Source organism: Neoarius graeffei, chromosome 12 (genome assembly GCF_027579695.1).
Source record: "Neoarius graeffei isolate fNeoGra1 chromosome 12, fNeoGra1.pri, whole genome shotgun sequence".
Classification (NCBI taxonomy): Eukaryota; Metazoa; Chordata; class Actinopteri; order Siluriformes; family Ariidae; genus Neoarius; species Neoarius graeffei.
Window position 1 is genome coordinate 81,479,096 of NC_083580.1, and position 23,896 is coordinate 81,502,991.

Consider the following 23,896-nt stretch of genomic DNA (forward strand, 5'->3'; position numbering starts at 1 on the left):
TTTGATGCCTGCAACACCTTCCAAAAACCCCACTGTGTTGCATCACTTTTTTTTTGGAATAAGAGTTGTTTACATTTCGAAAGAGAAGTTATTTCCTATTCTTGCACAATACATGACTTCAGCTGCTCAACAGTCTGGGTCTCTCGTATTTTGCGCTTCAGTTACATGCAACACATTTTTCAATAGGAGGCTGGTAGGCCAGTTTAGCACCTGCACTCTTATCACAAAGCCATGCTGCAGGGTTCTAACTCAACCAAAATAATGAGTAGTAGCACCAGTCATAATGGCCAGGGATTCAGGGGCCACCTTAGGCCTTGTGGGTTCTGCATCTGAGCATGTATTCTTAAATGCACTTCCTCACACTTGCAGGCCTCTCTGGAAGTCACCTTCTTTGCCAAAAGTTGCTATGATTGTTTTTGATTGAAGACTTAGACATATGAAATAAAAAATAAAAAAAAAACCACACACAATGTTCACTAGGGGTCAGCTTTATTTTCACCTTCAGCTATTACAATACATGGAGTATCCAGATCTAACTCGGGGACTGGCGTGCATTACATTCATGAGACGCAAGCACCTCTTAATATGGATGGCACTTTACTGTGAACACAATAGAAGGAAGGGGGTAAACTGGACTAGCATGATCAGGGACCATCTCCCCACAGAACTACTCGGGCCCTGGGTGCTCACCTGGACAGGGAGTGGAGTATGTCCGAATGCAGAACAGTCGCATGTGGGGGTGCGCTGTCACCACTGCTTGGACAAGAAAAATTCAAAACACTTGTAAAAAGACTTATCAAAAAGTGTAGCAGCAACTTCTACAGGCATGTTAGCAATATTGTAGGGCATAGCGGTAAGGAAGCCTTGCACATCAACCCTGCATGCTGAAAAGGCCCAGCTAGAACCCTGATGCTGTTCTAACACACGCAGAACATGGCTTGGCATGGACTTGCTGGAATAAACAGGGACATCCCTGAAGACACATCTGTAAGGCAGCATGTTGCTTCAGAACCCGTATGAACCTTTCAGCATTAATGGAATTATCACAGATGTGAAAGTTCCCCCTGCCATGGGCACAAAACACCCCCCATACCATCACCGATGCTGGCTTTTGAACTTCATGCTGTAACAGGCTGGCTGGTTCTTTTCCTCTTTATGCCAGAGAATACAAATGTGGTGGATTTTTAGTTTAAAAAAAAAAAAAACCCACTACACTGATAAATGTGTTTGGCGAGAGTCCACATGGCCGATGCCGTCGCCATTTGAGCCACTGCAAGGTGTTCAAACACATCTGAACACTTTCTGGCTGAAGCATTTCAGTGACGTCCTTCATGAACATATTTACCTGATGTTAAACAAACCACACCGACTGAATAAAAGGTCACAGCTCCCCAAACACAGAGCACAATGTTGAGAATCTTCATTTTAATAAAATAAAAAAAATAAAATAAAAACCACAATGGCTTGTTGGTTTGGTAAATCAAAATGAAAATGCTCAGAACACATTTAAACCATTTTATTGAGATCTTCAATCTGACAGACATCTAAGAAACATCTACAGAATTCATCCAAATGTAAAAGCTACAAATCAGTGATTAGTCATTTACTGATTTGACTACAGTAAGGTACTGCTTTAAAAAAAAAAAATTTCACACTACCAAAATAGTGTTTAGTGAAAGAGCCATTTAAAAACACAAAAACCCTGCTGACAGACAGATAGAAGACAGACAGACATTTAAAAGAAAAAAGTAAAAAGACTAAAATCAGAGAAAAGTAAGGTGTGCAAGTGTCTCCACTACCTCACGATTCCTCTCGAACAGGAGTGCAGCCAGAGAAGAAGCTGTTTTTGAAATTGCTCAGTCCTCTCTTGTTCTTACGCAGAAAGCTGGGCATGGTGGCGTCCTCAGATTCCTCACTGTCCACATCAGCAGCTACTGGTTTCTTCTCCAGCTTCAGAACTGAAGACAGGTTGCTCATGTCCCCAATTTCCTAAATGGAATAAAATGAACATGTCAAGGGTTGATTTATTTATAAAAAAAAAAAAAAAAAAAAAAAAAAACCCCACACAGCAGAATCCTGTGGATTCCCTCGCAGTTTGTTTTAGAGCTCAGCAATTTAATCAGAATACCATCATCATGATACTTAAACATTTCTAGGTTTGCTAAACTGCCAGCTAAACCGTAGTGTTCACATTTATCTGAAAAATAAAATAGTTGGCTGTGGGTGTTTACAATTCTATCCTTTTTTCAAAAGTATAAAAAAAGTCAGTCAAGTCTCCTTTTATGTAAATGACTCCAGTTACAAAAATATTTTTCTCCAATTCCAATCTCCAGCACCTATTACAGGATCGGATACCCAGGATCAACAAAAAAGGTGGCTCGGATCGATGCGGTCTCCAGTACAAATCTTGTAACCTTCATATTACATCACTTGTGGGTGTGGCCTGTCCAGCAGGTTACATACAAATCACCCAAGGTACGAGTCTCTGCTACTTTCTTCCAAGTTTGTTCTCATAACGTCTTTAAAACATTGAGGTCATGTCCATGATTTTTGCTTTGAACAGTAAATGGGAAACCGTTTGTTTGGAAAGTGAAGCACCATCTTGTTCATCCAGAGCTCATTTTCTTCTTATTCCGACTTATTAACCAGCTTTCTGCAACAGCAAGAACTGCTTAAAATTGAAACTTGGATAAACTGTTGTAGTTCTGGTAAAACACTTTTTACTGTTATTTTTACTTTTCTCCACTTGAAACTTGATATTACCAAAAAATCCCACACCACACCCCATCCCACTGAAATGAATTAAAAGATTCCACTATTCAGTAACAGTCAGTGATTGTGTTCGCTCCCTCACTCTCTCCCTAGCCAGCCATCTATCACTCCTTCTCAGTTTCTCTCATGTCTAAACTTTGTACACCCCCCTTCACATCTAACTTTTCCAGCTCCAATTTCTCTCATTCATCTTTATCAACTGCCGTTCTCCGTCTACACTGTACCTCTAAGCTGGGATTCCCACGTTGTTTTATTTAATGCATTAAGCTATTTGCAGACCTTTAACATTTTTGTACTTGGTTATTTTTGTAGACTGAGGCAAATCAAATAAAAACCCTCATTTTATAAAGCAAAGTACTTTGGGCATCTCTCTCTCTCCCCCATTAAATATCTTAATCTTTCCAATTTTTACTTCATATTCATTTTTACCTTTTCATTTTCTAAGCACTAATATTTCAAGAAAATTACAATCTAGTTAGATGTTGCAAAGTTGCTCAGAGGAATCTGAGCAAAGTCTGGATTATTCCCTTTCCAGCATCGCACCTCAACTTGGATAGAAGTGAGAACATCAATTCAAAGCTCACTGAACTCATGGCTCTGTGTCACACACTAATTGTTGCTTACAAGAAAGAATCAATTTTAAATAAATAAAAGCCCTGCCTTTTTAGTTGGTGGAACACATGGAGGTCTGAAGAAGGTGGCATCTTGAGGGCTTACAGCTGTGGGGTCTTCAGGAACAGAAACAGATTCTTTGGATGTGTCGTTTATCTCCGCAACATCCTGAGATGATCAACAGCTCAGCTTAATAAAATTGGCACATGTAGAGATTCCTGATGTACAGTAAAGCAGCTCCATTATTTCTCACCATGCTGGAACACGTGTCCATGTTGCGACACTTCTCACGGTCACAGAGGCAGTTCTCACCACACGTCATTCGTCCTTTGCGGCAGCGGCACAGTTTATTGACACATCGGCCTTTACATGCGCACTGTGCAAAACACAAACAGGAGGGACACTTATAGGAAAACAAGAAATGGTAAAATAGATCTGAGCCACTAGAGGGAGTGAAGGTGTTCAGGAACTCATCTCATCTCATTATCTGTAGCCACTTTATCCTGTTCTACAGGGTCGCAGGCGAGCTGGAGCCTATCCCAGCTGACTACGGGCAAAAGGCGGGGTTCACCCTGGACAAGTCACCAGGTCATCACAGGGCTGACACATAGACACAGACAACCATTCACACTCACATTCACACCTACAGTCAATATATGCCGCTTTTCCACTACAAACGCGGCTGAGTCAGGCTGAGTCGGGCTGAGCGGGGCTGTTGGAGTTGCATTTCGATTACTACCGCGCTGAACCGTGCTGGCTGGAAGTGGGTGGACACATTGGGTGGAGTTAGCAAAAGTGGGTGGACGTCAGGTGATATCGTTAAGCAGCGCAAACAGTGACATCAGTGATCTTTTAAGCGGTAGTCTCACGACCCGGATAGTAAACAATAAACATGGAGTCGTTAGTGTTGCTGGTCTTGGTTCTGTGGCTTGTTGTCACCGACAACGCGGACAGATACTGGCAAGAGCGTATAGATGAGGCGAGGCGCATAAGGCTTCAGAAATTCTCGTAATTCGTAATTCTTCTTCTTCCGGGTTTGCGGTGTTTACAGATCCCAGCGTGCTCGCGGGGCGTGTGTGGGCATGTGAGGACACTCCTCCTCACCAATCAGTGCACAGGGGAGTGTCTCCTCACGCCCCCAGCCTCACTCGGCTCGCTTTGGCTCACTTCAGCCCCACTCCAAAACCGTGCGAGTTTTAGGGGCTAAGCAGGGCTGAAGCGAGCTGAGTCGTGCTGGTTTTTGGTAGTCGAAACGCGAGCCGTGTCGGGCTGAAGCGAGCTGAAAAAGGGTAGTGGAAAAGGGCCATTAGAGTCACCAGTTAACCTAACCTGCATGTCTTTGGACTGTGGGGGAAACCGGAGCACCCGGAGGAAACCCACGCGGACACGGGGAGAACATGCAAACTCCACACAGAAAGGCCCTCGCCGGCCCCGGGGCTCGAACCCGGACCTTCTTGCTGTGAGGCGACAGCACTAACCACTACACCACCGTGCCGCCCCGTTCAGGAACTCCCTTTAAAAAATTAAAAGGGCTAAAGCATGCTGTACAGATGTGCTGTCATACGAACTGGATTTTTCCGGCTACATTTAATGTTGAACATCTGTAAGGAGTTAGTTTCTGTTCTCACTTGTTATAGCAGCTATAAGCAGTCATTCCCTCACCAGCCTCTATATTCTCTCTCAGATGAGGAAAAAAAAAAAAGTCCAGCTCATGTTCACAAGAAACCGTAATCGCCTCGGTCCTGAGGTCAGAAAACTTCCAGACTCAAAGTGCTGACACTGGAGACTCCTTCCATAAAATAACTCCTCACAGAAAGCATAATCTCAACTACCGCGAGTCTTTGTTAAACAGATTTTTGAATGAACACGTTTATCATGAGTCTTCGGTTATGTGGAGCGTCTGCTGTACACGTCCCTGTGAATGAGCCGTTACTGTAGAAATGATAATATACAAGAACGAGTGCGTGTTAATATAAACCTGCTGTTTCTTAAAGCTGGAATAACCACACACACACACACACTTCCTGAGTTCAGAAATCAAAAACAAACATTGCTGTGGTATGAAAAAACAAAACCAATTCTTTTGTTATGCAAATGTAGCATGTTAATGGTAATCTCTGGTTGCTAAGCAACACAGACAGATTAGAGTATTCCAGGGACAGAATAACTCAAGTGTAACTATATATTTTATAAAATGCAAGTTGCCTCCTCTTCCTCACCCCAGTCATTTTAGATTTCTTAGAGCCCCGTCTGTTTTTCTCCTTCTTGTCTGGACGCCACTCATCCTCCTCCTCAGACTCTGATGGAGACACCAGCTCATCCAGGTCAATGATGGGTTCCTGCAGAGGTGCTCGCGCCGTGGACATTTTGGCTTTCGGCTTTAAAAAGAAACCATGTGAGAAACAGCACAAGAAGGAAAATTTCTTGAGATCAGAGTACATCATGTCTGAGCAAACCTCAGCACCAACTGAGCTCAAGATTTACAGAGGCGCAATTTGTTGAAACACTAAAATCCTTGGGGGGGGGGGGGGGGGGATTAGGTACAAAAATGCTTTCCAAAAAGACACTGTGCATGAATGTTAAGTCACCCAAAACGTTACCATGTTTATTTGGGGTCAGTGTTCAGATTATGGATTGGAGTTCTACCTGCTGCATTAAACTACCAAGCTTCCATATGCAGGAAATACAAAACAGTGACACTGGACCAAGGGAAGTTACTGTAACTGACATGAAATCATGTGCATGCAACCAAAAATGGTCCATTTTCCAGGCACGGACTACAGATACAGAACTATGGATTTGGCGAATTTCCCAGATTCGTTAAGCAACAAACCACAAAATGCTGCTCAGAAGGTCAAGACGACACATGGTGAACTATTAGCACTGCCAAGTGAATGTTGCACAAAAACTGCACTCACATGATTGATGCATTTTCACTACTAATCAAAGCATCCTTTGTCAATTTTTATGATCTGTACTTGTCCCAGTCATGGATGTTAAAGGAGATACGCAGAGCCATGGCCTCACTTTCTTTATAAATGCCTTGAGACCTTAAGAATGGCACAGGAATAGTTTTTAAGCATTAACAATAAATCTAATAATTTGATTAAAATTATTCATATAGGTAGCGGTCCGAGTGAACGACGATGTCCGTAACATCACAGCAGGAAGTCTATCGGTCTCATTGCCATTTCCGCTCTACTAAAACACAGAGCTGACTGCAACGCCGATCCTCCATTTTGAGCTAATTTATCGCCATGCCACGTAGATGTGTTTTTGGCCGGTGCAGCAACACGACAGAAGCTGGATTTACGTTGCGTTCACGGCCCAAGAAGGTTCAAACTGCAAAGATTTGGAGGCATTTTGCGAGAAGTTCACGGGCACATTGGGCGCCTATGAAGCGGTCTCTCCTCTGCTCTGCACATTTTACTGAAGACTCGTACGAGACCTCTGATCTGTTGAGGAGCGTTGGCTATAAGCCCGGATTGAAAGAGGGTGCAGTACCAACAATTAAAGGGAAAGAAAAGCAAGTTCAGTTGCACCAGTTCTCCTGGAGCGTGAGCCAAGGGTTGTTGCTAAAACCCGGGATGGGACAGGACCCATCACTCAGGATTCTAGCAACCTCCCTGCAGTTGTTGCCAAAACTGGTGACATCCCATCTTGGGTTTTAGTAATTGCCTGAGCAGTAATGGTGGAGTATGCCATATGGAGAATGAGTGGCGCAGCTGTCCGATTTCTCCGCTGGATATGCTCGCCTCAGCAGCAATATCTCGCCCTTACGTAGAAGAAGCGAATGAACAGAGAACTGACAGTCAGATCGTTTCAAAACAAAATCGGCCACAAGGTCAGACTTCAAGAACTGAAAACCGATGGGTAAGATGCGACTCATTCGGATACAAAAACTCATTTACCTGCATTTAGATTAATCCATGTAACTTGTATTAAGTTACCAGTAAAAGATTATTTAATCTGCTTCAGAATGTGATTAAATAAAAATCAGATGAACTGAGACAATGAGCCTTTTACATTTTATCAGTTAAAATGCATGCGTGTTGCATAAGTTATAGCACCCATCCTGTTTTAATGAGAGTCAACCCACAATCACTGAAGTCAAATCAGTCTTAGTTGAGCAAGTCAGTAACGCCATTTCTTACTTTCACCATAATTTTTTACTTATACGACTTGTCTATAGCTGTCAAAAGGCCTCGGCCTTAAAACTGGTTACCACTATGACATCATGCACTCAGGGCTGGCTGGCTCAGCGCGAATACCAACTTTGCAGCAGATGTTCATTTTTTTAATTCCCCATTTATGCAGCATACAAGAGTCAAGGATGAGATACTAGCCACTTATTTAAAAATACAGGTTCTGCACGTCTCCTTTAAGTGGTAAATGTATCCCATAGGGGGCGCTATTGGGGTCGTTGTTACCGGATCAGCCAGCAAAAGCAGCGCAAAACATCGTGCACTTTTCAATACATTGTGAAAATAGAGCATCTGGTATAAACATCCCATGGCATGACGTTTTTAAATACAAAATCTTTATAAATAAATAGCATAGACTAACACTCAATTTCCTCAAAAGCTCCTTCTGGAGAAATAAGCTACATCAGGATCTTTTTTTGGGGGGGAACCCACCCACATGCAGCATTAATATCTTACCTTCGGAGGAACATATTCGAATGATGTGTCCGGTGACTCGTTTGATACCGGAGCTGCTTTCTTTGCACTTGTCAGCTGAGCCAGAAGTAATTTCTGGTGATATAAAGTTGAAATTGTTTGAGTCCTAAACAACGTTCATAAAACAAACTAAAGTATAAGCCATTGATGTTTATACCTGTTTGTATTTTTCCACTTCTGCCAGGAGTTCCTGCATCTTCTCAAGCTCCTCCTCCTGTCATTAACATAAAACTATCATTTGCAAAGTTTCATATTAACAATAAAAAAGGAAGAGGATGTTTTTATGATGACCTGAAACTTCAGACGCTGTAGCAGCTCTCTCTCCCTCTTGGAGATCTCCTGCTTCTCCTCTTCCTCCTCCTCAGGTTTGTTCTGTAGCTGACTGAGGAGATAAAGAACCTACAAAGAATCAAAAACAATAGATCCATTAAGCGCATGCACAAACGCACAACATTTATAGAGATTTGCACCCTTTAAATCAGGGGCATTCGATTAAAATGGATCCAGTTCTGTCCTACCTATAATTACAAGTGTTCTAGGCTTTTTTTTGTGTGTGTGTGTGTGTGTGTGTCTCGTCTCGTCTTCTTCCGCTTTATCCGGGACCGGGTCGCGGAGGCAGCAGTCTAAGCAGGGAAGCCCAAACTTCCCTTTCCCCAGACACCTCGGCCAGCTCCTCGGGAAGAACACCGAGGCGTTCCCAGGCCAGCCGAGAGACATAGTCCCTCCAGCGTGTCCTGGGTCTTCCCTGGGGCCTCCTCCCGGGGGGACATGCCTGGAACACCTCCCCAGGGAGGTGTCCAGGAGGCATCCGAAAAAGATGCCCGAGCCACCTCAGCTGATTCCTCTCGATGTGGAGCAGCAGCGGCTCTACTCCGAGCTCCTCCCGAGTGACTGTGCTTCTCACCCTAAGGGAGCGCCCAGCCACCCTGCGAAGGAAACTCATTTCGGCCGCTTGTATCCGCGATCTTGTCCTTTCGGTCATTACCCAAAGCTCATGACCATAGGTGAGAGTCGGAACGTAGATCGACCGGTAAAGTCACCAAAACCCCTATGGAGAAAAATCCGAGGACCGTGACGTCGCCCGGGATGACGCAGCCGGGGCCCCACCCTGGAGCCAGGCCCGGGGTTGGGGCTCGTATGCGAGCGCTTGGTGGCCGGGCCTTTGCCCATGGGGCCCGGCCGGGCTCAGCCCGAAGAGCTGACGTGGGCCCGACCTCCTGTGGGTTCACCACCCACAGAGGTAGCAGTAGGGGACTGGTGCAATGTGGATTGGGTGGCAGTCGAAGGCAGGGGCCTCGACGACCTGATCCCCGGACACAGTGTGTGTGTGTAAATAAAATAACTCCAGCAGACTTAAGCAGCTGGATCCAGAGTAAAAACCTCAGGTCTTTACTGATTGGTGTAAATGCTATAACTTAAAAATAAATAAGTCTGACGAGAATGTTAAGGCTTCGGCGAAAGTTGTTTATCTATGGATTTCTCAAATGAAAAATAAACGTGAAAACTGCAACACAAAACCAGATGTACATGATGGGCCTGCACTCAAAATGCTTTGTTTCTCTTAAAATGTGCCGAATCGGTTCTTATAAAATCAGGAAGAATTATTGAGCAAATCAATTCTCAGAACAACCAAACGCACAAGAGAGTTGCAATTATGGAATTTTTCATAATGGTGCCAAAATAAGAATTTTAAAAATACAGGCACTGTGTATTAATATACATCCCTGAGAAAACACCCAGCTGTTCACACCTGGAATTCTGAACATTTCTCCAGTGACGACTTCATTTAGAGATCAGATTTCATACAGCCTTTCTACTGGGGGAAGGGTGCAGTACACATTTATTACATCTGCTGCACTCCTCAAACACGTCCCAGAAGGCCTACCTTTTCTTGGTGTCTCTGCTCAAGCTCCACAAGGTGGCTCTGGTGCTCCATATCCATAGTGGACATCAGTTTCCTCTCATCACAGAGCACCTTCTGCAGGTCCAGGTGGTTTGCCTGCTCCTGCTTCAGCTCACTCTCCAGCTTCGCGTTTGCGGTCTTGGAGGCAACAACCTGCATCGTATCCAACAGTGTTTATTATGGCAAACAATAACTGACTTTTTATATAAATAAAACACCAATCTGGAGGCATGCAATTTTTTGTTGAATTAAAATGTTCTTAGTGGAGAGAAGGGGGGGGGGGGAACACACACACACACACACACACACACACACACACACACACACACACACCACCCTCAGTGTGCGCGGGGGGGGGCGGGGGAGCATAAATGTGTCCCATTAAGTGAAAATTCTGTCTCTTTATGATACATTTGAGGTCTGAAAAAAAACCACTGTCCATTTGCTGAAGTCATTCGTCAGAGACAAGTGACCTTTGTGAGTATAAAGTTTTTTTTTTTTTTAAATAAATAAAATATACAGCTCGTCTTCATCCAAAATGAACCCTTACTTCAGACATGAGAATTTTCAAGGCAATCTTGGCCTCTGCAATAGTGGTGATCGAGTCCCAGCGCTGCTTCATTCGACCTTCGTTATCAGCATCCAGAACCTTTTGCTGAAGGTCAGCGATCTGAGCACTCCTACATGTAAAAAGGGCAAGAAATTAATAAAAGAACCCAACAATATTACAGCCAAATTTGAGCCAGTTTTTAAAAATGGTGCTTGGAAACTCAACAGCCCCCCCCCAAAAAAATGCTGCTATCAGGTTCTGCCCAATGCTTGGGCCTGGGTGTGGCCGAGGAGCTCAAATATTGCCCCCCCCCATTCTTTTCCACCTACATGCACCATAGGAGTTTTCTTAAGACAAACTTCACACCTACGTTCTTCACCCAGCAGGAAGTCCACAATTTGACAAGTACCTCATTTTTAAAACACTTCTCCAAAGGATTCTCAGATCCAAACCCCATTTGGCCAGCACATTATCAAGAAAGCAAAGAATTGGGTGTGTTAGTGTTATCATAGCAATTATATCAATTCACATCACACCACAAACAGGAAGTCATGGCCCGAAGTTCCTGTACATGTTCATAATCACATAGCACCACCAAGTGGCAACACGAAGGGATTATAACTTTTTAAATAAATACTCCTCCTTGAGGATTCCCCAGATTCACTGATGCTTTGACCCAGCGATTGCTGCTTACAGCTGTTTATTATACAGCTGTATTTGCTGGTTTCGGTGTAGCTGACCTGAGTGCCATCTCAGTCTCCAGGTTGTCCACTTGTTTACTGATGGAAGCCTCCAGCTCTCCTTTACCCTCCAGCTCAGAGATGGTCAGGGTGCGGCGCTGTGCAAAACGACAAAAGTAGTTTTGCTTGCTTCATAGTTTCCCCTTGTTTATTTTTCCAGTCAGATCATTTCCCAGATTTAGCAGCGTGTTAAGACTTGGGAACAATCAAAACACTCACGCGCACTTTAGCCACAGGTTTATCTCCAGACTCCATCTGCTGGCGGAGTTGCGTGATCTCCTCAGCCAACATCTTCCTGTCCTCAAGCAGGTCCTGGAGGTGGCGTCGAGCCTCTTCTGTACTCACCAGGACCTCCACCTCATTCAGCAGCCACGCCTGAGTGAGTGAAAAAGATGCGTTTTAAAATCTGGTACATGTGCATTTCACGCCAATTGCTATGAAAACATGAAAACAATTACTTTGTCTACAGCTTTGTGAATTTAATAAAAAAGGAAAAACATAATACAAAAAGGGACACTTGACAGATTGAGAGTGTTCTGTACTAATCTTTGGAATGATAAATTAGTTTTGAGGTTGTAATTTTCTTTCCTCTTCAATATTACATTTGTTTATGCTTTACGTATGCCCATATACGTATGGGCGCTGTGTGAGACGGCTGCCTCGCCAGTAGCTCTGTAGTTTTTAGCTCTTTAAACCTCTTTCCACCTTTTTTTTTCCACTTTTTTGCTCTTCTTACAAAGGCAGTGTGTTTAACTACATAACATGGACATATTTAACTTTAACACACAACCAGGAGCCAGTTCTCTCACTTATTTGAGAGAGGAGCTGCTGGCCCTGAAAACAAATGGGACGAGCCGGGATACGACACCCCATCCCGGCCGAGCTGAGGAGGAAACCCAGGGGCTGCAAGGCTGGAGCTAAGCTAAAGGCTAGGCTAGCGGACAACCGGCGGAACTACAAATCATCCATTCCCTTGGTCATCATGGGAAATGCGAACTCGCTGCCGAATAAAAGTCGACAAGCTTTCCCAGGGCTTTCCACAAGCGCCGGCTGCCGGCCATACAGCCGACTACACAATCAAGTCCAGCCGGCTACTTTAATGATTTATTTTTTAGCCCACAGGCTCTAAATATTAATTTTCAATTTTAATAAAATTAAATGTTTATCTAACGGACTGACAATGTCAAACTGAACCGCACTCATTTAAGTTGTGATTCGTGCTGTTTGTACCGATAATAACCACAAATTCCCCGCGGACTTCGTTGATCAAGGGAGAGTAACTCATCCGCAGCCCTGACATGGTGCGCGCGCGCACTCGGCGGAGGCAGTAGTGTGTCGGGGCCGTCGGAGGCGATATCGGAGGGAACAGAAGCAGAGATAACGCTTATTTTGTCTCTGGTAAACCAGTCTTCTCTCGTTCAATTACGTGCTGGCATCAAAAGACACCGTTGGTTGTAAATGAAACCAAACTGAGTGGTTGGAGTGTATTTTCATACACAAATGGAGAAATGTTCACAGTGTTTGTGTAGCCCCACTGCAGACCGTTGTTAATTCATAGCATGCTCAGCTGCATGAATGTGTCATGCACCGAAAATAAGAGATTTCCAAGCCAGGAACGCCTCATGATGCAATACGCAAGAAAAGAAAGATTTACTGCCATTTTACTTTGTATTTGAGTAAAGTGAATAAATAAATGGTCTGTGGAAAATACATTTAATCCTGGGAACTGCATGCACAGGAGTTTGTGTTTACTCCCCCCCTGGCTGGCTACTTATTTATCATGGCTGGCTAGTATGAGCCTTAGTGGAAAGCCCTGGCTTTCCGCTCTGAACAACCAGCAGATTTACCAGGAGAGCAGCTTATTTATCTTTACGGAGACATGGCTAACACACCTTGTACCGGATGCTAACGTGGACCTGCGGGGATTCACTGCTGTGAAAACCGACAGAGACACTAATAGGCCGTTCACATTACCAATTATGAGACTTGTATGCGATCTCCAATATGAACGGAAAACGACCCAAAAAAGTGTCCCGCATGCGCAAATTGACACGTAATAAGCACATCTACGTAATACATAAAAAAAAGTGCACTCTTCATGTTTAATGATTTTTGTTTGTTTGTTTAATTATCTGGTTAGTGGTAAAGTGTGAGGTCTCATGTGTGTTTTTGTTTCTGAACTGAAATGAAAACGTGTAGCCTGGTAACGAGGGTTGACTCCTAAATGTCTCTCTAATAAGTGCACTACATGTTACTAGGAAGTAATGGATTTTTAAACTCTATATAGTGCACTCGAGCTTCAGTAGGCAGTCATTTGGGATACGGCCGCTGTATTACCAAACTCTTAATTCAGGCTTAATAATTTGCACATATTTATTTCGTCATATTAATAAACTTTTTCTACATTTTTATCATTACTTATTTAGATTGTTTATAGCCAGCTGAATTCTGCAACTTCTCTCAGCGCTGGCTCAAGGTGCAGAAACACCAGTGCAGTTTGCTATGGAGATGAGGCGAGACCTGGCGATGTGGTACAGGATGGTTTAAGTTATAAATCAGTTATAGAAACTCTTATTTAATCAGGCTAACAGATAAACATCCAGGCCCCTACCAAATCCACCATTAGCTTGATCAATTCTATAAAAGTCTACTTAAAAATCTGAAAACTGTATAAATGTTGTTTTCCACCAAAGAGGCGGGATTAGCCAACGCAGAATAGTGACGTTTGTCTCTTGATGTGTAGGTCGCATGAATGCGACCTGTCCGATCAGACTGCAGTCGCATGTGAAAATATCCAATATGCATCGGATTTAGGACCACATATCCAAGCAGCCTGGGTCGCATGTGGGGGGGGGGGGGGGGGGGGGGGGGGGAATCGGATCTGTGTTGTTCAGATAGTCAATAACAAATCGGATACAGGTCGCATATGGGGGGGGAACAAAAAAAAAAAAAAACACGGATATGGGTCGTTTCAGGGTGCAGTCTGAACGTAGTCTAAACACATGCAGGAAAAGCAAAGGTGGGGGACTCATCATTTACGTTAAACGCTGGTGTAACCCAGGACACATCTCCATAAAGACAGTTTTATGTTGCCCGGACTTGGAGCTGCTAGCTGTTAGCCTGCAGCCATATTATCTGCCAAGGGAGTTCAGGTCACGTGATCACCATCTGTGTTTACATCCCTCTGTGGGCAGACTCAGCTGCTGCATGTGAGAGGATTCATTCTGTCACAACAAGGCTGCAGACACAGCACCCTGAGGCATTTATCATCATTTCTGGGGACTTTAATCACGCTACTTTGGACTCTACTTTGGCTGCTTTTTACCAGGCTGTGGATTGTCCAACAAGGAACAACAGGACAATTGACTTGCTGTATGCCAATGTGAGCGATGCATACAGAGTCACACCCCTCCCCCCCACTAGGAAAGTCTGACCACAACCTGGTTCTTCTACAGCCGAAGTACACCCCCCTGGTCCAAAGGCAGCCTGCAACAACTAGCTCCATCAGGAGGTGGTCCCCTGAAATGGAAGATGCCCTCAGAGACTGCTAGGACATCACGGACTGGGATGTGCTGCTTAGCCCACACTGAGGACATAGAGGGGCTGACACACTGATGGATTACCTTAACTTCTGTGCAGACGTGGTCTCCCCTGCTAAGACTGTACGGTGTTACCCTAACAAGCCATGGGTAACACAGGAAAGTCAAAGCCATCCTCAACAGGAAGAAGGCTGCCTTCAGGAGCAGGGATAGGGAGGCGATGAAACAGCACAGCAGGAGGTGAAACGCTGCATGAGGGAAGCTAAGGACAGCTACAGGAGAAAGGTGGAGCAGAAACTGAACAGCATAAAGGTCTGGGAAGGTGTGAAAACCATCACAGGCCACAACACAAAGACCAGAGTTGTTGAGGGGACAGTAGAGAGGGCGAACGAGTTGAAGGACTTCTTCAAATTGGTTCAACCAGCCCACGTCCCCCCCCACCCTCTCCCTCACTGCAGCCATCTCTCCTTCTTCCCTCAACACACCTCCCCCCAGTCATCACAGCAGCTCCCTCCTCCCCCACCTCAACACAGACTCCTCTGTGCATTACTGCAGACCAGGTCCGAGGTCAACTGAGGAAGCTTCACCCCAGGAAAGCAGCAGGCCCAGACAAGGTGTGTCCCCGGCTACTGAAGACCTGCACTGCCGAACCCCTCCAACACATCTTCAACCTCAGCCTGCAGCTGGGGAGAGTGCCAACCCTCTGGAAGACATCATGTATCGTTCCAGTTCCCAAAAAGAATCGGCCCAGCGAGCTGAACGACTTCCGATCAGTGGCGCTCACTTCACATCTGATGTTGGAGCGGCTCTTCCTCAGCCTCCTTGGACCCCAGGTACAACATACCCAGGACTGTCTGCAGTTTGCATACCGGGCAGGTGTTGGTGTGGAAGACACCATCCTCTACCTACTACTCCAAGCCCACTCGCATCTGGATAAGGGAAATGGCACAGTGAGGATCCTCTTCTTGGACTTCGAGTGCCTTCAGCACCATCCAGCCCCTATTGCTTCAGGACAAACTGAACAGGATGCGAGTGGACCCCTGCCTGGTCACCTGGATCTCCAGCTACCTCACTGACAGGCTGCAGTACGTCAGGCTAAAGGACATCATGTCCGACACTGATTGGCAGCACCAGAGCACCCCAAGGCATGGTGCTGGCCCCTCTTCTCTTCACCCTGTACACTGCAGACTTCTGCTATAACTCTGAGCTGTCTCAGATTCAGAAGTTTGCCGATGACACAGCCATCATTGGGTGTATCAGTGATGACAGAGGAGGAGTATAGGAGCCTGACGAGGGACTTTGCTGTGTAGCGCAACAGGAACCATCTGCAGCTCAACACCTCGAAGACCAAGGAGCTGGTCACTGACCTTGGTCTGGACCTCCCAAAGTCACGACCAGTTCTGATCGAGGGAGTCGAGGTGGAGGCTGTGGATTCCTACAAGTACCTCGGGCTGTGGCTGGACAGCAAGCTGGACTGGACTTGCAACACCAATCACTTATACAGGAAGGGACAGAGCAGGCTATGCTTCCTTAGGAGGCTGCGGTCCTTTAACATCTGCAGGAAACTCCTGTGGATGTTCTATCAGTCTGTGGTCGCCAGTGTCCTGTTTTACACTGTGGTGTGCTGGGGGGCAGCACAAAGGACACATTCAGGCTGGACAAACTGATCAGGCGGGCTGGCTCTGTGGTTGGCATGAAGCTGGACTCTCTGGTGACGGTGGCAGAGAAGAGGACTATAGACAAACTACTGAACATCATGGACGATGCCAGTCACCCTCTGCATACCGTCATCAGCAACCAGAGGAGCCTGTTCAGTGACAGAATGCTCCTTCCCAAGTGCAGGACGAACAGACTCAAAAGACTGTACAACTCCTCTCTGGGGAGGAGGAGGGGGAACAGGAGGACAGAGGACAGGAAGGAGCAGTAGCCTAGCCTGACAATAAGCAATACAATGTGTAATATCTTTCCTGCCCCCCCCCCCCACACACACACACCCTAACCCCACTTCTCCCCCCTCCCCCATATCTTATTCTTTTATATTTGTAAATACTTAATTTAATTTATCTAGAAGTTTTTCCTCTATTTCTTCTCTGTTTATCTGTAATGAGGGATCAATAAAGTTTTATCTAATCTAAATCTTTATAAAGAGTTCTGAAATATAAAATAATTAAAAAAAAACCCACACCTCTGCAAAACAATACTGATCAATTCTGTCCATGCTTAGAAGCTCGATCTGTGGGTGGTTAAAAAAGAGCAACTGGACTTGCTTGAAGATTCTTGAAGACATTTCACCTCTCATCGGAAAGGCTTCTTCAGTTCTGTCTGACTAATAGATAGTTTTCACTGACGTCACGGCATTCCGGGGAACGCCCTCCAGCCGCCATCTTGTGGGGCAAACAAAACGGACCATCGCCATTACCAGCTACATTATCTCAGACGAGTTTCTAAAATAAAGATCAATGTCGGCAAAATCAAGCAAATGGAAGTATATAGATACATTGGACGACATCTCACGACAACGGTATGCAGCCAAACTGGCCTTGATTGGGGGAATTGACCCCTACGAAGTGGACAAAGATGCATTTTCAAGTGACTATGCAGGGCTGCCATCCATATCGTACCCTGATATTGTGAGCTATTTCGTGAATAGTAAAAGTGCCTACACACTTGACGACCTCAAAGCATACAAGTCGCTGGAGTCATACAATTATTTTGTCTGTGGCTGGGTCCGTGAAGTTACCCATATAAAAACAAGTGACAGTCGTGTCCCAATTACAGCCAAGGTATGTAAACATTGGAATTTTAGAGCTCTCAACACTGCGCATATATATCTCGAGTTGATTTAAGACAAATTTTTACATCCATTAGTGGTATTACAGTACCATGTCAGTGTACAATGTAAACGTACACTCAGCAGTTCCAGTTAGGCATTCTCCAGAGATTGTTTACATAATGTTTTGGTTTCCAAAAACAAACTTAAACACAATTGATTGTTTATTTAAACAACTTGCCACTTCTAAAATGATCGGAGCAGACTTTGCTGTGTTTGGAAAGCTGATAATCCTTGCGGTTGATTCTCACAAGCCATAGATTTCTCCTTTGTATGCTGAGTTTTTGTTTGCTCGCCTTCGTGCTCCCGTACAGTGGGAATTCCATAAAAGCTCCGCTTGACGTCATCATCTGATCTATTATGACAGCCGTGAATACAACAGGTGTGCACCATTGCTAGCTTTAAATAGCCTGCTTGGGTTCTTTTGAAGACTTTGTACTCGCACGTTACAATGTGTGCTCAGTGACCCGTACGGTAAGCTTGACCCACAAGATGACCGCCACTAGGGAATCCCTGACTCTGTGACGTCATGTGAAAACTATGTATAGGGAGTATCAGGTATTTATCCTCTCATGGATGAAAAGCAATCCTAAAGTGTCGTTGAGTCATCCTGTTGGTGTGGGTCATTCACCCCAACGACTCTCGAGGCCGTTCACACCCAGCCCCAGTGACCCACACCAACAGGATGACTCAATAACTACGTTTACATGCACATCCAAATCGAGCTGCTGTCGGTAATCGAGCTGCTGGTCCCAGCAGGGTGCCAGGAAATCCAATCCTACATGCACACAATGAAATCGGGCTATTGTGTGAGGTGCATTGTGCACCTGAGCCACAGGTGGCGCAACACGCCCCATCGTGTTGGTACACTTCCAGTTGTCATCATGAAGAAGAGCTATTCAAGAGTGTAAACAAAGTTATCAGTTCCGTGTTCTCCATTGCGCGTTTTTCTCCCGTCCATGAATTTTAATATATTCAACTCCTTAAGCTGAATGAGCATGAACTCTGTCTCCTCATTGCTCCAGAAGTGCACGTTTCTGCTTGCCTGTGGCAGTGGGGGCGTGGTCAAGCGCCGGTCTGTGACAGGAGGGCGGAGCCAGGGAAGGTGAGTGGCAGAATTACTACACCTGACGGTAATTAACCTGTGTTTGTGCGTCTTCCCAGTAACCGCGCCCTATTTAAGGAGGCAGAGGGAGAGCAGAGGGGAGAGCTCATCCCGGGACTAGAACACAGCGCGCGCGTGTTTTTTTTTCTCTCAAGAATAAAAAGTAGGCTGTTAAACTGAAAAGTCTGACAATAAAAAGCCTATTAGTACCAGAAGCTTTGTCCTGACGTCCTCTGTGCTCCACCCACACTTCAGAGAGCTCTACATCGCCATTTTCTCTTCTTCGTTTGTTCCTCCTGACCTCTTCTGCTGCTCGCTACTACTGTTGTCATGCCGACCGAGGCTGTTGTGTTTCCCGCTTGTGGTCTCGTCACTCGTCACTTCCGGAAGTAGCTCGACAACTAGCTCGATAGGGTATACATGCACAAAGTAGCTCGGCAGAAATCGCATAAACTAGGTCGTGTAGCTCGATTCCGACAAATCAAGTTCGGTTCAATTTCAGCCGAATTAAGGTGTATACATGGCATTTTGAACTTCGATTTCAGTCGAGCAATGGCAGAAATTCGATTCTCTCTATGTGCATGTAAACGTAGTGAGTGACACCTCAGGACTGCTTTTCATCCATGAGAAGATAAATACCTGATGCTCCCTATTAGTCAGGCAGAACTGAAGAAGCCTTTCGGTTGAGAGGTGAAATGTCTTCAAGAATCTTCAAGCAAGTCCAAATCTTCAACTCTTACCACCCACAGTTTACTAGGACCTGGATGACTGAGAATCTTCACAGACATGTTAGAAGCTCGATGTACCTTGACTCGACTCGATGCTCCCTCCATACCACGGTTCTGAGTCTCTTTGCGTTTCTCAGCCACTTCGCATCTTTTCTGAAGAGCGTCCTTCAGGCGTTTATTCGCTGCAGCAGCCTGAGAGATCACAGACAGACAGCTTAACCCAGTTATAGCATTTCCCCTGAACAGATCAGTTTGTCATTTTCTATTTCAGGAATCATCAGCTGAAAGGTCGTCTGTGTTTAAGTGCAAACGTTACCTCCTCAGTTTTACGTCGCAGAACATTCGCCTGTTTCTGGAAATCCCTTTCCAGCTTCAGCATCTCATACTGCCGTTTACGATCCTACCATGAGATTAGAAATATTTACTTTCAATCTCAGGCCTGGTCCACATTTAACTCTGGTACTGTAAATCATTACAGTTAGTACCACTATTCTCATGAATCAAATTTTAAGACTATTACTTCATCATGCCTAATCAGCCCATCGGTGACTGTTTCATGCAAACAGGTTCACAGAAACACATTCAGTTTTTAATCTCCATCTTAAAATTGCAACATGCCTTTTTTTGTAAGTGAAATTACATTCAATTTAATTAGTTTTTGCAAGCTAGCTAATGTTAACCAGGTAGTTGATGACTAGATCTGCTTTGTTGCAAATTATATAGCACAGAACAATCTTGGATAAATAAGACGGAGTTACAAGAGCATTCACTGTTTAATCCACAAACTAGCTTGCATTATCCAATTAGTTACTCATGTTTGTTAGTGGTGTGGAGAGCACAACAAAGACAGCCAGAACTCCAGACAGACACCTTTTCTTTCAGCTGCAAAACTTCTTTATCTTTCTTCTGCTTCCAAATACGAAATTTCTCAGAGTCCTCCTTCATCTGCCTCATCAGCTGCACTCGCTGGGCCTTCATAGCCTACACATGCACAAAAAAAAAAATAGGTCACTAAATAGCACACTTGACACATCTCTGAACTCTTCTAGCATTACAGGCTTCGGCCCCGTGACGTACCTGAATCTCCTGATTAAGCTTAGTAACATCGCGCACTGAGGCCTCTTTAAGCTTCAGAAGCTTTGACTGGTCCTGGAGTTTCTTCTTCAGCTCAGTCATCTGCCTTTCCAACTCCTGTAACCTCTTCCTGCGCTGCTCACTCAACCTGTGCAGGTGTGGAAAGAAGTCTGAAGAATCAGCATGTCACCTTGACACGATATCACACTGCGCGGGACCAGCCGCGGGACAAATTTTGAAAGCTCATTGCGGGCGGGACCGGAAGTGCACATATGCAGGCGCGGGCGGTGATAAGCTGCAGTCCCGCTAACTAAAAACGTGTTTTAAACAGGTTACACAGTGACGGTAGGCTTGACTCAATGCTATCCCAGAAATCCTTCCTGTAATATGCAAATTTGGCTGTCCAATCAGAGGCGGCCAAATTTGCATATTACAGGAAGGATTTCTGGGATAGCATTGAGTCAAGCCTACCGTCACTGTGTAACCTGTCTCTCTGATTAGAGTTGTAGACTAAAGGCCTCTGCATGCTCTTGCGACAAGGCTTTTGCAGATAGCTTTTCGCAGACAGTTGTAATTTATCGTTGAGCGGGGAGTAATAGGCGTGCGCGATGTTATTCACCGCTACAACGCAAGGGGGTGCGAAGTCACGAAATCGCTAGGAGTAGTTGGTGAGTGTGGTTAGTGGAGTGTTTATCCTCCGGTTACTTATAATGACTAGAACTGGAGTCGTATAGATGTATGTACTTCCTTGATCAACCGCTCTTCGTGCTGCTCCATCTTTGCTCGTGTTTTTAAAAATGGCGGTAGTGAAAACAAAACAAACCGGGAAAGTAGGGAAGCGGAAGTGCGTGTACAGCGGATGTAGAGTGGACCAATCAGAGCCCTCGTCTGCGAGGCTTCTGCGGTGGTCAATTTTTGGGAGGTGCGCGCAGAGCGTCTGCGAAGGTGGGGAGGCTACGCAGACGCTATCTGCGACACCGTCTGCGAGGACTGGGTTGTCAGCATAAATTGGCCTTAACTCAAGCAGTAAATCACTTCACTCATGGTACAAAGCAAGCCCATTCACTTTATGCTGATCAGAGAATTACAATGGTTTCTCATGTGACAAAAATGTGCAATTCGCGATTAAATATTTTAATCGCTTGACAGCACTAATTATTATTAGAGACACACTACATGCTGAATTCAGAAACAAGGTAAATAATAAATGTGAACGTGAGCTGTAGATATTTATGCTCAAATCCACTCAAAGTAGGGGGCGGGGCACCATCACGCTGTGTCAAGACAAGAACTTTCCTGAGAAATAACGCGAACGTCTGCATCATGCGGGATTTGCGGGCGGGAGCGGGACAAAACATGGCAGGCGCGGGTGGGAGCGGGACTGAAAATCATAATTCTTTGTGGGTGCAGGCAGGAGCGGGACTGCACAATGCGGGCGCAAGCGGGACTGAAAAAGCCGACCTGCGCAGACCTCCATTTTGAACTCCCCGATAGATAGTTTTCACATGACGTCACAGAGTCGGTGATTCCCTGGTGGCGGCCATCTTGGAGAGCTAGCTTACTGTACGAGTCACTGAGCACAGATTGTAGCGTGCGAGTTACATTCATTTATATATTATTTACATTTATAGTTACATTACTATTTAAAGCTAGCAATGGTGCACACCTGTTGTATTCACGGCTGTCGTAATAGGTCAGATGATGACGTCAAGCGGAGCTTTTATGGAATTCCCACTGTACGGGAGCACAAAGGCGAGCAAACAAAAACTCAGCATACAAAGGAGAAATCTATGGCTTGCGAGAATCAACCGCAAGGATTATCAGCCTTCCAAACACAGCAAAGTCTGCTCCGATCATTTTATAAGTGGTAAGTTGTTTAAATAAACAATCAATTGTGTTTAAGTTTGTTTTTGGAAACAAAAACATCGTGTGAACAATCTCTGGAGAATGCCTAACTGGAACCACTGAGTGTACGTTTACATTGTAATGTACACTTAATATCACTCGTTTGTCACGTTTCTATTTGACACTTGTCACTTAACTCACGCGAGGGTCATTTTTGAAAAACATTTTAGGTCTATTCTGTATGATTTAATGTGTTTGGGATGCAAACAGCGCGCCTTTTGGCGGATGCCACCTGAATCGCGCAGATCCGGGTTTTTTTTTTAAGGGGGGGGGGGGGGGGGGGGGGGCGTTGGAGTGTCTGATTATAATTTCAAAGTAAATTCTGTATTAAAATTACTAAATAAGCAAATCCGTTACAGTCCATGAAACAGGAAGTATAAGGATGAGAAAAAAACAGTTTAAATCGGGAAGCTGCGCACATTTGCGCAGCCCAAGCGGTGTGCAGGACTGCGCAAATGTGCGCAGCTTCCCGATTTAAACTGTTTTTTTCTCATCCTTATACTTCCTGTTTCATGGACTGTAACGGATTTGCTTATTTAGTAATTTTAATACAGAATTTACTTTGAAATTATAATCAGACACTCCAACGCCCCCCCCCCAAAAAAAAAAAACCCGGATCTGCGCGATTCAGGCGGCATCCACCAAAAGACACGCTGTGAATATATAAAGTTGTATATATCAGACAGCCTTTAAAGTTTGATGAAGTCAGTTTCAGGCTTTGGCAGCCCTGCATAGTCACTTGAAAATGCATCTTTGTCCACTTCATAGGGGTCAATTCCCCCAATCAAGGCCAGTTTGGCTGCATACCGTGAGATATGTATCTATATACTTCTGTTTGCTTGATTTTGCCAACATTGATCTTTATTTTAGAAAACTGACTATATAACTTCATAAATTCGTCCGAGATAACGTAGCCAGTAGTGGCGATGGTACTCGGGGGATCCGAGATCCCCTGAAACAGACATGAGATCCCTTGAAAACATGATTTGGGAAATGTTGGGGGGGTCTCTAAAATATTGGCAAAATGATGTTTATTGACATAGCAATCGTGTGTAACGGGAAGCATTTGCATATCCGAAGTGTTGTGTTTACATCAAAGATAAAATAAACCGATATGACAACGACTGCTGCTGCCAGGTTGGTTGTTGAGTAGCCTGACTGTTTTTTTTCTTGCGTGTGGTATCATTGTTGACGCGAGGTGGTTTTTTGAACATGCCAATGCGGACACGATTTCCCCTGATGAGTTATGACTTCAGACGCGATGCGTGTGTGGAGGTGTGGAGTCCGCGTGATATGTGCGTAAGATAGGCTTCTCGTGTTTGGAGATCCGCGCTCTGAGACAAGCGCAAGCACCCCCCAGGGAAAAAAAGGGACCCCCCGAAAATATCGGCATAGTTTGAACACTGAGGACAACCATCACATAACTATAAACATTTTAGATCAACTATTTTAACTAAAT

The 23,896-nt window shown here is 44.8% G+C and overlaps 1 protein-coding gene across 1 annotated transcript in view; it reads right to left on the bottom strand.

The window, feature by feature from the left end:
* Positions 1–472: 472 nt before the first annotated feature.
* Positions 473–23,896, bottom strand: part of kif4 (kinesin family member 4) — a 39,929-nt gene continuing 16,505 nt past the window's right edge. The window contains exons 17-31 of the mRNA XM_060936533.1: positions 20,536–20,680; positions 20,329–20,439; positions 19,775–19,858; positions 19,537–19,650; positions 11,476–11,631; positions 11,257–11,354; positions 10,517–10,646; positions 9,949–10,119; positions 8,355–8,462; positions 8,221–8,277; positions 8,046–8,138; positions 5,604–5,762; positions 3,638–3,760; positions 3,433–3,552; positions 473–1,989 (exon numbers count right to left, since the gene is read on the bottom strand). Of these exons, the coding sequence (XP_060792516.1) occupies positions 1,801–1,989; positions 3,433–3,552; positions 3,638–3,760; positions 5,604–5,762; positions 8,046–8,138; positions 8,221–8,277; positions 8,355–8,462; positions 9,949–10,119; positions 10,517–10,646; positions 11,257–11,354; positions 11,476–11,631; positions 19,537–19,650; positions 19,775–19,858; positions 20,329–20,439; positions 20,536–20,680 (1,858 nt within the window). The 3' untranslated portion in view covers positions 473–1,800. The remainder of the gene's footprint in view (positions 1,990–3,432; positions 3,553–3,637; positions 3,761–5,603; positions 5,763–8,045; positions 8,139–8,220; positions 8,278–8,354; positions 8,463–9,948; positions 10,120–10,516; positions 10,647–11,256; positions 11,355–11,475; positions 11,632–19,536; positions 19,651–19,774; positions 19,859–20,328; positions 20,440–20,535; positions 20,681–23,896) is intronic.